The sequence below is a fragment of the Pseudophryne corroboree genome, chromosome 1 (assembly GCF_028390025.1).
Source record: "Pseudophryne corroboree isolate aPseCor3 chromosome 1, aPseCor3.hap2, whole genome shotgun sequence".
Lineage (NCBI taxonomy): Eukaryota > Metazoa > Chordata > Amphibia > Anura > Myobatrachidae > Pseudophryne > Pseudophryne corroboree.
In genome coordinates this window covers 333862974-333877133 of record NC_086444.1, presented here as the reverse complement: position 1 = coordinate 333877133, position 14160 = coordinate 333862974, and the positions used below count along the sequence as shown (strand labels likewise).

General features: G+C 48.0%; 1 protein-coding gene across 3 annotated transcripts in view; it reads left to right on the top strand.

Annotated features, from left to right (window-relative positions):
- The window catches only part of RIMBP2 (RIMS binding protein 2), a 1046283-nt gene that overhangs the window by 32829 nt on the left and 999294 nt on the right, over window positions 1-14160 (top strand). The window contains exon 1 of one of the 3 annotated variants that reach the window (XM_063964618.1): window positions 12383-12428. The exons of the other annotated variants lie outside the window; for them this stretch is intronic. Within the exon in view, the coding sequence (XP_063820688.1) occupies window positions 12390-12428 (39 nt within the window). The 5' untranslated portion in view covers window positions 12383-12389. Of the gene's footprint in view, window positions 1-12382; window positions 12429-14160 lie in introns of those variants that run through there. 3 annotated transcript variants of the gene reach the window in all.

Here is a 14160-nt window from a genome sequence, read left to right as displayed (position 1 = left end):
GTTGTATCAGACCCCTGGACATGTAAGTAACATGAAGAATAACTGCCCGAAGGCGTGACCACGACAACTTGGATAAAAGTCAATGATGTTTATTATGACAACTCCGCAACACAGCAGCAGTAAAAGAAAACGTAAAAGTCAGCAAAGAATAAATACAGTTCCTGGGTACTACAGGATGGCAGGAGCCACAGGGCACTGGTAGTGTGAGATAGTTCTTATGATCTTCTAGATGGAAAGTCCTTACCAGGCCCGACTGTAGCAATGGAGATAACCCAGGATTGTGCCAGCTGGTGTTCCAGGAAAAGCTGGGTTGCTGAAGATAAAACAGCTGCTGTGGATACTGGCTGGAACCAGACTGTTGTTAGCACGGAGTGGATACTGGCTGGAACCAGTTAAATAATAAATGAACTTGGGAGCGATGAAATATGAACTGAAATGTAGAACTTGAGAGCGGAGAAATAATAATACCGGTGGAGAGTGGTAAAGTGTAGAAAGGACACCGGCCCTTTAAGGGAAGCTGTACTCTGCTGGAAGCTGAGCTGGAAGCAGGTAATGTTGTAGCTGGAAACAGATGAATCCACAATGGATTGGAGAGTCAGGCTACACCGCAGCTGGAATGCTGGTGCGGGTCTCTATGGTGGAAGTCTTGAGACAGGAGCTGGAACCTGGAAGACAATCACAGGAGAGAGACAAACAGGAACTAGGTTTGACAACCAAAGCACTGACGCCTTCCTTGCTCAGGCACAGTGTATTTATACCTGCAGCAAGGAAGGGATTGGCTAGGCAATTATGCAGATTAACAATACTGACAACAGATTGGAGGAAATGATCAGCTGACAGAATCCAAGATGGCTGCGCCCATGCAGACACTTGGAGGGAAGTTTGGTTTGTAATCCATGTGGTAATGAAAACAGTAATGGCGGCGCCGGCCACTGGAGACAGGAGACGCCAGGCTGACAAGTGCACATCCAACCACGCGGACACAGCGGAGGCCGCGGCTGACGTAATCGCCACTCTGACACTCTGCATGCAGAAGCTCAGGGACGGCGGCGGAGGCCGCGGGAGACGCCATGCCAGATGTAATAAGGCGTTACTGTGACAGCGTCTCAGAGAGACAGGAGAGGATGCAGGAATGTGAACATCAGGATAACAGATGGGATCCGGTCCTGGAGCGCTGAGCCAGCCTTAGGAGGCATCTGATGGGTAAGAAATGGCGTCCAGATACCCGGATCGTGACAGCACCCCCCCCTTTAGGAGTGGCCCCAGGACACTTCTTTGGCTTTTGAGGAAACTTGGAATGGAATCTCCGGACCAAGGCAGGAGCATGGACATCAGAAGCATTGGTCCATGAACGTTCCTCAGGGCCGTAACCCTTCCAGTCAATAAGATACTGTAGTTGACCGTAACGGTGACGTGAGTCCAGGATCTTGGCCACTTCATACTCAACGCCTCGTTGAGTTTGGACTTTCGGAGTTGGAGGAAGTGAGGAATGAAACCGATTCAAGATCAGCGGTTTCAACAGGGAAACATGGAATGTCCTGGGTATTTTTAAGAAGGGAGGCAACTGGAGTCTGTAAGCAACAGGATTGATGACTTGTTCAATCTTGAAAGGACCGATATAGCGAGGTGCAAACTTCATACTGGGAACTCTTAACCTCAAATTCTTCGTGGATAACCATACCCGATCACCCACCTTGAGAGCAGGAACTGCTCGACGCTTCTTATCCGCAAACTTCTTGTACCTGAACGATGCCTTGAGCAGAGCTGATCGTACGCTCTTCCAGATATTGGCAAACTGATGCAAGGTGATATCCACTGCGGGAACAGAAGTTGCTGGAAGCGGTTGGAACTCAGGAACTTTAGGGTGGAATCCAAAGTTAGTGAAGAATGGTGTTGAAGCAGATGAAGAATGATACTGGTTGTTATGACAGAACTCGGCCCAGGGAAGTAATTGAACCCAGTCATCTTGAGAGGAGGACACATAGATGCGGAGGAAGGCCTCCAAGTCCTGATTCACCCTCTCGGTTTGACCATTGGTCTGAGGATGGTAAGCCGTGGAAAACTTTAGCTTGACTTGGAGGACTTGACATAAACTTCGCCAGAATTTGGCTGTGAATTGAACTCCTCGATCTGAGATAATTTCTTCAGGAAGACCGTGGAGTCGGAAGATCTCTTGTATGAATACTTGAGCCAACTTGGAAGCTGACGGAAGACCGGTGAGAGGAATGAAGTGTGCCATCTTGGTGAACCGGTCAACTACCACCCAGATGGTATTGAACTTGTTGCACATGGGTAAGTCTGTAATGAAATCCATCGACAAGTGGGTCCATGGTCGACGGGGAACGGATAGTGGAACCAGTTGCCCCGCAGGCGACTGACGGGATACTTTATGTTGGGCACACTTTGGGCAAGATGCAATAAACTCCAAGACGTCCTTTTTCAGAGTTGGCCACCAATAGGACCTAGAGATAAACTCCAGGGTTTTTTGGATACCTGTATGTCCGGCAAAACGGGAAGCATGGGCCCAATGCATGAGCTTCTTCCTTAGCATCGGCTTCACAAAACTTTTCCCTGATGGGGGCGTAGAGTCCATCCCTACCGTGGAGAATGCCAACGGATTTATAATAGGATGCTTGTCTGAAGACTCTGACTCATTTTCTTGCTCCCATGAGCGGGAAAGGGCATCGGCCTTGCGATTCTGAGAGCCCGGACAGAACTGGAGTTTAAAGTCGAACCTGGAAAAGAAAAGTGCCCATCTGGCCTGACGAGGGTTGAGACATTGTGCGCCCTTCAGGTATAAAAGGTTCTTGTGGTCTGTAAGTATGGTGATTGAATGAGAAGCTCCCTCCAACAGATACCTCCACTCTTCTAGAGCGAGCTTGATGGCTAGCAACTCCTGGTCGCCAATGGCATAGTTGCGCTCAGCTGGGGAGAACTTCCGGGAGAAGAAACTGCAAGGGTGTAAATGGCCATCTTTAGCCCTCTGAGATAACACCGCTCCTACTCCAACGGAGGAGGCATCCACCTCTAAGATGAAAGGAGAGTCGATGTCAGGCTGTTTCAGAACAGGCGCAGAGATGAACCTTTGTTTTAAAAGATGAAATGCTTGCATGGCTTCTTCAGACCACTTGGACGGGTTAGCACCCTTCTTAGTGAAAGCAGTAATAGGCGCCACAATGGTGGAAAAGTCTCGTATAAACTTTCGGTAATAGTTGGCGAACCCTAAGAACCTCTGGACCCCTTTGAGGGTTAAGGGTACCGGCCAATTTTGGATTGCTTGTAGTTTCTCAGGATCCATCTCTAGTCCGGAACCGGACACAATGTACCCTAGAAACGGAATGGACTTGACTTCAAAGACGCATTTTTCTAATTTGCAATAGAGATGATTGACACGGAGACGAGACAGAACCTCTTTAACCCAAAAACGATGTTCCTCTAAATCGTTGGCAAAAATGAGGATATCGTCTAGATAGACCACGACATGACGGTATAGAATGTCTCTGAAGATCTCATTGACAAAATGCTGGAAGACAGCTGGAGCATTGCTCAATCCGAAGGGCATGACGCGGTACTCATAATGTCCGTCACGGGTGTTAAAGGCGGTCTTCCACTCGTCACCCTCACGGATCCGGATGAGATTGTATGCACCTCGCAAGTCCAGCTTTGTAAAGATGGTAGCTCCGCTAACTCTGTCAAAGAGCTCAGTAATCAGGGGTAAAGGATAACGGTTCTTGATGGTAATGTCGTTCAAACCTCTGTAGTCGATGCACGGCCGCAGACCACCATCTTTCTTTTTTACAAAAAAGAAGCCTGCGCCGGCTGGAGAAGAAGGTCGAATGAACCCCTTTGCTAGGTTCTCTTTAATATATTCCTCCATAGAATGCGTCTCAGGCAGAGACAACGGATAAGTTCGGCCTCGAGGTGGAACCTTCCCTGGAACGAGATCAATCGGACAGTCCCATTCTCTATGAGGAGGAAGGATATCAGCAGAAGCTTTACTGAACACATCCGTGAAATCTTGATATGGAGGAGGTGGAACATCAGACGACCTGGGGGAGGAAGAACAGACAGGCAATACTTTAAACAAACATGTCTCAGCACAGGAGGAACCCCATGCCAGGATTTGCGTAGTCGTCCAATCAATTGTAGGATTGTGAAGACGGAGCCATGGAAGGCCCAGGACCACAGGATGTGTGGCTCTTGGAATCACTAAAAAAGAAATAAGTTCGGAATGAAGAACTCCCACTCTCAGACGAACTGGTAGAGTCCTTAAAGAAATGACTGCATCAAAAATTTTGCTGCCATCCACGGCAGTTAAAGAAATGGACGAAGGAAGTCTCTCGGTGGGTAGGGACCACCGTTTAACATAGGCTTCGGTAATAAAGTTCCCAGCTGCTCCGGAATCAAGGAGGGCAATGACGTTCCGATAACGTTGAGCAACTTGAAGCGAGACTGGGAGATTGCAATCTTGAGGAGATGGAGAGGAGATCATTACTCCTAGCCGGCCCTCTCCTTGGCGAGCTAGGATTTGGAGTTTCCCGGACGTTTGGGACAGGCATTAATGGTGTGAGACGGAGCTGCACAATAGAGACAGAGAAACTCTGAGAGACATCTTCGGCGCTCAGCAGGAGTTAAACGGGAACGGCCAAGTTGCATGGGCTCATCTTTAGATGGTGACAGTTGACGAGGAGGAGGAGCAGAAGATTTTGGAGCAGATGATCTTCCACGCTCAGTTGCTCTCTCTGAAACGTAAATCAACTTTCGTGCAGAGTGAGATTAGCTCATCTAACTTAGAAGGTAAGTCTCTGGTAGCTAACTCATCTTTAATACGCTCAGATAAGCCATGCCAGAATGTAGCATACAGGGCCTCGTCGTTCCATGCCAGTTCGGATGCCAGGATCTGGAACTGTATCAGATATTGTCCTACAGTACGTGACCCCTGGCGTAAACGGAGAATCTCGGATGAAGCTGAGGTTACCCGGCCTGGCTCGTCGAAGATGCGCCTGAATGTTGACACGAAGGCAGTGTAGGAAGATAGCAGGGTGTCGGACCTCTCCCATAACGGTGATGCCCAATCAAGGGCTGAGCCACTGAGAAGAGAAATAATGTAGGCAATTTTTGTACGGTCACTGGGAAAATTGCCAGGTTGTAGCTCAAACTGAATCTCACACTGGTTGAGAAATCCCCTGCAGAATCTTGGAGATCCGTCAAATTTTGCTGGCGTTGGAAGATGAAGACGTGGAGCAGAAATGGGTAAGGTGGGTGGGGTTATAGCTGGAGTCACTGTGGTTGACGCACCAGACGCGCCTGATCCACGGAGAGTTGTCTGAATCCCATCCAGCCGAGTAGAGAGATCCTGGAGACAGCGGATGATGTGGCCCTGTGCAGCCTCCTGATGTTCTAGTCGGGCTGCCAGTTCTTGCATCGGCCTGGCCGCTTGATCCTGGTCTCCGGCTGGATTCATTAGGTCAGTGCTTACTGTCACAACTGAGGGCCTGAGCTGACGGGAGGCAGCCTCAGTTGTAGGGGCTGAGATGTACCGGAACCTGGGAGGTTGTATCAGACCCCTGGACATGTAAGTAACATGAATAATAACTGCCCGAAGGCGTGACCACGACAACTTGGATAAAAGTCAATGATGTTTATTATGACAACTCCGCAACACAGCAGCAGTAAAAGAAAACGTAAAAGTCAGCAAAGAATAAATACAGTTCCTGGGTACTACAGGATGGCAGGAGCCACAGGGCACTGGTAGTGTGAGATAGTTCTTATGATCTTCTAGATGGAAAGTCCTTACCAGGCCCGACTGTAGCAATGGAGATAACCCAGGATTGTGCCAGCTGGTGTTCCAGGAAAAGCTGGGTTGCTGAAGATAAAACAGCTGCTGTGGATACTGGCTAGAACCAGACTGTTGTTAGCACGGAGTGGATACTGGCTGGAACCAGTTAAATAATAAATGAACTTGGGAGCGATGAAATATGAACTGAAATGTAGAACTTGAGAGCGGAGAAATAATAATACCGGTGGAGAGTGGTAAAGTGTAGAAAGGACACCGGCCCTTTAAGGGAAGCTGTACTCTGCTGGAAGCTGAGCTGGAAGCAGGTAATGTTGTAGCTGGAAACAGATGAATCCACAATGGATTGGAGAGTCAGGCTACACCGCAGGTGGAATGCTGGTGCGGGTCTCTATGGTGGAAGTCTTGAGACAGGAGCTGGAACCTGGAAGACAATCACAGGAGAGAGACAAACAGGAACTAGGTTTGACAACCAAAGCACTGACGCCTTCCTTGCTCAGGCACAGTGTATTTATACCTGCAGCAAGGAAGGGATTGGCTAGGCAATTATGCAGATTAACAATACTGACAACAGATTGGAGGAAATGATCAGCTGACAGAATCCAAGATGGCTGCGCCCATGCAGACACTTGGAGGGAAGTTTGGTTTGTAATCCATGTGGTAATGAAAACAGTAATGGCGGCGCCGGCCACTGGAGACAGGAGACGCCAGGCTGACAAGTGCACATCCAACCACGCGGACACAGCGGAGGCCGCGGCTGACGTAATCGCCACTCTGACACTCTGCATGCAGAAGCTCAGGGACGGCGGCGGAGGCCGCGGGAGACGCCATGCCAGATGTAATAAGGCGTTACTGTGACAGCGTCTCAGAGAGACAGGAGAGGATGCAGGAATGTGAACATTAGGATAACAGATGGGATCTGGTCCTGGAGCGCTGAGCCAGCCTTAGGAGGCATCTGATGGGTAAGAAATGGCGTCCAGATACCCGGATCGTGACACTGCAACACCATGTTCGGATCCTAAGGTGTTGTGGGAGGCACAAAGGGCGGTTGGATGTGCAGAACCCCCTTCAAGAACGTCTGAACCTCAGGTAGGGAAGCCAATTGTTTCTGGAAGAAATGGATAAGGCCGAAATCTGAACCTTCAAGGAGCCCAAATGTAGGCCCACATCCACACCCGACTGTAGAAAAAGGTCCCAGATGAAATTCCACTGCAGGAAATTTCCTGTTTTCACACCACGAGACATTTTTTCCAAATACGGTGGTAATGTTTAGACGTTACCCCTTTCCTGGCTTGGATCAGGGTTGGAATAACCTTGCTCGGAATGCCTTTACAGGGTAAAATTTGACGCTCAACTTCCATACCGTCAAACGTAGCCGTGGTCTTGATAGACGAACGGCCCCTGTTGTAGAAGATCCTCTCGAAGAGATAGAGGCCATGGGTCCTCTAGGAGCATCTCCAGTAGATCCGCATACCAGGCCCTTCTTGGCCGATCCGGAGCAATGAGAATTGCTTGAACCTTTTTCCTTTTTTATTCTTTTGAGAATTCTTGGGATCAGTGGAAGAGGTGGAAACACGTAAACCATTTGGTAGACCCATGGAGTCACCAGAGCGTCCACCACCACTGCTTGCGAGTCCCTCGACCTGGAACAATACCGCTTTAGCTTCTTGTTGAGACGAGAGGCCATCATGTCTATCTGTGGAATTCCCCACCGACGTGTTAAGGACTCTAACATCTGCGGGTGAAGGCCCCACTCTCCCGTGTGGAGGTCGTTTCTGCTGAGGAAGTCCGCTTTCCAGTTGTCTACTCCCGGAATGAAGATTGCCGACAGCGCCATTGTGTGTCTTTCTGCCCAGAGGAGAATTCTTGTTACCTCTGACATTGCTGCTCTGCTCTTTGTTCCGCCCTGTCTGTTTATGTATGTTACTGCCGTCACATTGTCCAACTGAACCTGAATGGCGTGAGTTTGAAGATGTGATGCAATTAGCAGGGCGTTGTATATGGCCCTTAGTTCCAGAATGTTGATCAGAAGAATGGTTTCCTGACTTGACCATTTTCCTTGAAACTGTTCCCCCTGGGTGACTGCTCCCCAACCTCTGAGGCTTGCATCTGTGGTTAGCAGAACCCAATTTTGAATCCCGAACCTTCGACCCTTTGTTAGGTGAGAAGTCTGAAGCCACCACAGAAGAGAAATCCTGGCTTTTGGTGACAGACGTATCCTCTGGTGCATGTGAAGATGCGATCCGGACCATTTGTCCAGCAGATCCAGCTGGAAGGCCCTCGCATGAAACCTTCTGTACTGCAGAGCCTTGTAAGAGGCGACTATCTTCCCCAGAAGGCGACTGCATAGATGCACCGATATCCAGGCTGGTTTTAGGACATCCCGCACCATCGATTGGATTACCAATGTCTTTTTCAATGGAAGGAATACCTTCTGTTCCTCCATATCCAGTATCATCCCCAGAAACGGAAGCCTCCGTGTTGGTTCCATGTGGGATTTTGGTAGGTTCAGAATCCATGCGTGATCCTGAAGTGGTTGGGTTGAAAGGGCAATGCTGTCCAACAACTTCTCCATGGAAGGCGCTTTTATCAGCAGGTCGTCCAGGTACGGTATGATGTTCACTCCCTGCTTGCGAAGGAGAAACATCATCTCTGCCATTACCTTGGTGAATACCCTCGGTGCCGTGGAGAGGCCAAATGGCAGGGCCTGAAACTTGGTGACAGTCCTGTAGTGCAGACCTTAGATAAGCCTGACGAGTCGGCCAAATCAACATATGAAGGTACGCATCCTTGATGTCCAAAGACACCAGGAATTCCCCCTCCTCCAGACCTGAGATCACCGCTCTCAGAGACTCCATCTTGAACTTGAACACCCTTAAATACGGGTTCAGTGATTTGAGGTTTAAAATGGGCCTTACCGAACCGTCCGGTTTTGGTACCATAAACAGGTTGGAGTAATAACCCTTGCTTTGTAGTTGAAGTGGAACTGGGACAATGACCTGAGTCCGTACCAGTTTTTGAATTGCTGCCTGTAAAGTCATACTTGCTTCCGGAGAAGCTGGTAAGCCTGATTTGAAGAATCTGTGAGGTGGGAGTTCCTGAAACTCCAGTCTGTATCCCTGGGTGATAAGGTCTGTGACCCAGGGATCCTGGTAAGATGTTGCCTAAACGTGACTGAAATAACGTAACCGAGCTCCCACCTGTCTCTCTTCCAGGCAATGCGGACCACCATCATGCTGAAGGTTTTGAGGAAGCAGACCCGGAGGTCTGTTCCTGAGAACCTGCAGCTGCTGGTTTTCTGGGTTTACCTCTATTACCTTTTGAAGACTGTAGAAGAACCTTTAGGTTTGCCTTTGAAGTTTGCTGTCCGAAAGGACTGCAGAGTTGGAGCAAAGTAGGTTTTCCTAGCTGGGGGTGCTGTGGAAGGAAGGTACGTAGACTTACCCGCCGTAGCCTTGGCTATCCATTTATCCAGTTCATCTCCAAAAAGGGCCTCACCTGTGAATGGTAGGTTTTCCACGGCTTTCCTGGAATCCGCATCCACAGTCCACTGGCATAGCCACAATACCCTGCAAGCTGACACTGCCATGGCAGTGCTGCTTGTGTTGAGCAAACCAATTTCCTTTATGGCCTACACCATAAAGTTAGTTTTACTCCTGCAGCATATTCAAGACTCTGCTATCTCCCCCCTGGGTAAGGTATCCAAACCGTCAATTAGGTTACCTGACCACTTTGCAATGACTTTAGTGATCCATGCGCAAGCAATAGTGGGTGTCTGGGCCACCCAAGCAGCAGTGTATAACGATTTGAGAGTGTTCTCAATCTTGCGGTCAGCTGTGTCCTTTAAGGATGCTGCCCCAGGAACAGGTAAGACTATCTTACGTGACAACCTAGAAACCGATGCATCCACAATCGGCGGGTTTTCCCATTTCTTTCTATCTTCCAGAGGAAAGGGAAAGGATGTATTCAATCTTTTAGGGATCCAAAAAATTTTGTCAGGGTTAGCCCAAGTTTTTTCAAACAGGGCATTCAATTCCTTTGATACAGGAAAAGTAGCTGAGGATTTCTTTTTTACATTAAAATAAGATTCCTCCTCTACCTCCGCCGTCTTGTTAGGAATGTGCAGGACATTTCTGATAGCCTCTATTAGGGCCTGTATTCTGTGACAGGACAGCATCCCCCCCACTCGCATCCACTTAACCCTCCTCTGGATCTGATGTATCGTCATCAGTATCATCCTGCATGAGCTGGGCCAGAGTACGCTTTTGTGGGCAAATGGCGGGTGTTTGAGACGCTGGTATGGGAACTGAATCTCTATTCATCAGGTCATCCATAGACTGTCTTAAGAATTGCGTCTTTCTCATTATGGGATAATTTAGTAGAAATATTAGATATCATCCCTTTAATTGAAGCTAAGCATGGGGGTTCTGCCCCACTAGCCTGAGAATGTGCACTATCCGGAGTACAGGGTAGTGAGTCTCCGGGGGAGGAAAGACACTCAGCTGTGCAGGAAACACAGTCCCTGGATATGGTAACGTGAAAAGACACACGCACACCCACAGACAGAAAGAAGGTGAAAACACAGTTCAACCCACACAGAGCCCTCAGGGAGACACAGAAATTGGAGCCAGCCACACAGCGCCCTTGTAACCAAGTAAAACTTAGCTGGGTCGCCACACTAAGGCCCTTAATAGGGCTTAGTATACTACAACACTCCTCCCAACCCCCCCCCCCCCCCCCCCCCCACACACACACACACTCTCTTCTAAGACCCCCTGGTACCGCTGAGGAGACGTGAAGTCTTTGTGGAGGAGCTGCGTTTCCCTGTGATTCCTGTCCGTGTAAGCTGCAGAGGGAAAATGACACTGGTGAACTGCTGGGATCCGCTCATAGTGAAGCCCCGCCCTCTTAATGGCACTCGGCTTCTCGCTATTTTATATTGGCCTAAGGTAATTTTTATGCCTAACAGAGGGTTAAAACCCTTGTTAGGTATGATAGCCAGTGTGGGTATGCATTGGTGGCTCAGCACGCCCCTCACAGCGGGACACCCGTCTGTGTATGTCCTCTGAACCCCTGGAGTGCACCCTGCACTCAGAGCTGCGCTCCTACCCTTGTGCCGCCATTCCCGCCAGCGACCCGCTAACCGGGACGCCGGCGCTGTACTCACCACTCTTCTGGCTCTGTTAGGGGTGGCGGCGTGCTGCGGGAAGGTACACTTGCCATGGTGGAGCTTGCAAATTACTTCCTCAGGAGCTCAGTGTCCTGTCAGCGGAGAAACTGTACCATTAACTCTTTAGGAAGTTGGGCCGTTCTCTCCTCTAAGTCCCACGAAGCAGGCAATCTGGTGCCAATCAGACCTGCCTGAAAACAACAAACAAAAAATTAAATGCAGAAAACTCTTCAGGAGCTTCCTTAAGTGTGACCGGCACCTCCGGGCACTGAGTCTGGTAGGAGGGGCATAGAGGGAGGAGCCAGTGCAAACTGTTAAACTCTTAAAGGGCCAATGGCTCCTAGTGGACCCGTCTATACCCCATGGTACTAATGTGGACCCCAGTATCCTCTAGGACGTAAGAGAAAAGGTGTATAACATTTGTGGGTTAAATGCAAAAGCAGCCAGTATTTACTCTGTTCAGAAACAATGTAAATGTATTTGCTCACCTTGCATGGCACATGGTTTAAGACACAAAGTTACTTGCATTTTTTTGCTTTACTTACAAACCTGAATAAGGCCCAGTGTCAGTTTCTAAAGTCTGCAGGAAAGGGATGTTAAGTTCCCTCTCCTGTGAATATGCCTCCATAGGCATAAAGAGTTTTATGCCATCTGAGCTGTTATACGGAATCTTCTCAGCCTAACTCACCACTTGGTGGTCTGTTGTCACAATCCAGTTAGTCTATAATGCAGAAGCTTTAATTGTTGAGCTATTTATACAGGCCAAACTACACTTTAGTCTCCTGAAAAATGGCTGCCCCTTGCATAACACAGTAATGGAAACTTACTTTAAGATAGTGGTCAGTTCACGTAAGGCGAACTTTTGTTTAGAAACTTCCCCTTTGCAAAGTGTACAGACCAGGAGTTCTTCTAACACCATTCTCTGCTTTTAAAATTCAGCACACAGGCAGGTACTTTACTTATGGAGCCAGATTTCTATGTACTTTATGTTCTTTTCTGGTTTGTGTCTGTCTGTCCTTGTATCTCATATTTCTACCTGTGTGTGTGTGCTATGGGAGATGTGACATATACTGTACTGTACATAATTTATAGATTCTTTTTTAACAATATGTAGTATATTAAAAACATTAAGTGCTATCATGTAATATAAAAGGTGTCTAAAGTTAGAGTTAAAATTCATTTAAAATTATCAAAACCTCTAAAGCTTTAGGGGCTTGTGCCCCTGGCCATTTAGTTACATTTAGTATAGCCACTTCTAATCTCACATTTTGACAATTGGTAATTAATATATCTTCCTTTTGACAAAAAAAGTAATTCAGCCCTTTCCTAAAGAGTAAAAGAATTATTTTTTTGTTACAGTACATTGTATTATTCCAATTCAGTCTATTTTTCAGTATAGGTTACCAGCTGCTCCTGCTATGACTAATGTGTTGGACTAGATGCCCTACTGAAGCTGACAATACGGTAGCTATTTTTAAATATATACTGCAATCTGTGCAGTCTTTGAGGTTCTCTTGTATCAACTTCAAATGGAAAGTTTTTCATGTGCTCATATTTCTGCTTGTAAGAAAAGCTGCAGAGCAATTTATTCAAAGATTGCAATCCTGTTAGGTTTGTATAATATCTGTGACTGAACAATTCAGGAGATGACTAATTAGATAAAGAACGGTAAAAAAAAAATTATATTAAAATCAATTTCAGACATAAGGCTTAAACCCAGGTTTTTGCACATGAACGTGCTTCCATCCAAGTCTAGCTTATGTCTGAAAGGGTCTACCTGGGATGACGGTCCGCGGAATCATGACCCTGCTCACCTTCAGGGTTTTTCCTGGGACTTGCAACCCGAGTAGACAACCCGGCTTAGGTCAGAAGGGTTCAACCTGGGTCTTGATGAAATAAAAGAAATAGTTTGGCTGGGGACATTAGCATTTGGAGATAACATTATCTCCGCGTGCACACTGAATGCCAGAATACCTGGGTCCGGTGTGAAGAGTGCTGACCTGGAATAACCCAGATAGTCACCCATGTGTGAAAGGGGTACCCACAGCTTTAACGTGTTCTGTGTCTCGGGTCCGAGCCGGGTTGAAGCAGAGTAATTATAGAGAGTTGAGAAATAAGAAGTTCTCGGTGGAACCGGTTATAGGGTAGGGTTTCAGGAGTGCAATGGAGTATTATGTGAAGACAAAAATACACACACTACAAAATATAAAAATTAAGTAGAAATTGAATGTACTTAGCTACAGGATTTGAAGGCTTTTACAGAGCAGCTAAACATATAAGTGCTGGATGGGCTGTCTATGGACTGAGCCTTCAGTATGTCCATCCCAATTATATTAGAAACTTAAAGACCAAAACTTTCGCATTGAAGCATGAGTAGTGCCCAATCTGCATTCTGCAGTTAATCCGAGCTGCCCATGGCTTTGTATTTTCTATGGCTACACGTGTGTCGTCATGTGAATGTAACCGTGATTTCTCTGACGTTCTAAGTGGATGCTGGGGACTCCGTCAGGACCATGGGGGGAATAGCGGCTCCGCAGGAGACAGGGCACAAAAGTAAAAGCTTTAGGATCAGGTGGTGTGCACTGGCTCCTCCCCCTATGACCCTCCTCCAAGCCTCAGTTAGGTTTTTGTGCCCGGCCGAGAATGGTGCAATCTAGGTGGCTCTCCTAAAGAGCTGCTTAGAGTAAAAGTTTTGTTAGGTTTTTTATTTTCAGTGAGTCCTGCTGGCAACAGGCTCACTGCAACGAGGGACTTAGGGGAGAAGAAGTGAACTCACCTGCGTGCAGGATGGATTGGCTTCTTAGGCTACTGGACACTAGCTCCAGAGGGACGATCACAGGTACAGCCTGGATGGGTCACCGGAGCCGCGCCGCCGACCCCCTTGCAGATGCTGAAGAGAGAAGAGGTCCAGAAATCGGCGGCTGAAGACTTCTCAGTCTTCATGAGGTAGCGCACAGCACTGCAGCTGTGCACCATTGCTCTCAGCACACTTCACACCAACGGTCACTGAGGGTGCAGGGCGCTTGGGGGGGCGCCCTGGGCAGCAATGAAAGTACCTATGCTGGCTAAAAATACATCACATATAGCCCCTGGGGCTATATGGATGTATTTAACCCCTGCCAGGTTGTCAGAAAAACGGGAGAAGAAGCCGCCGAAAAGGGGGCGGGGCCTATTCTCCTCAGCACACAGCGCCATT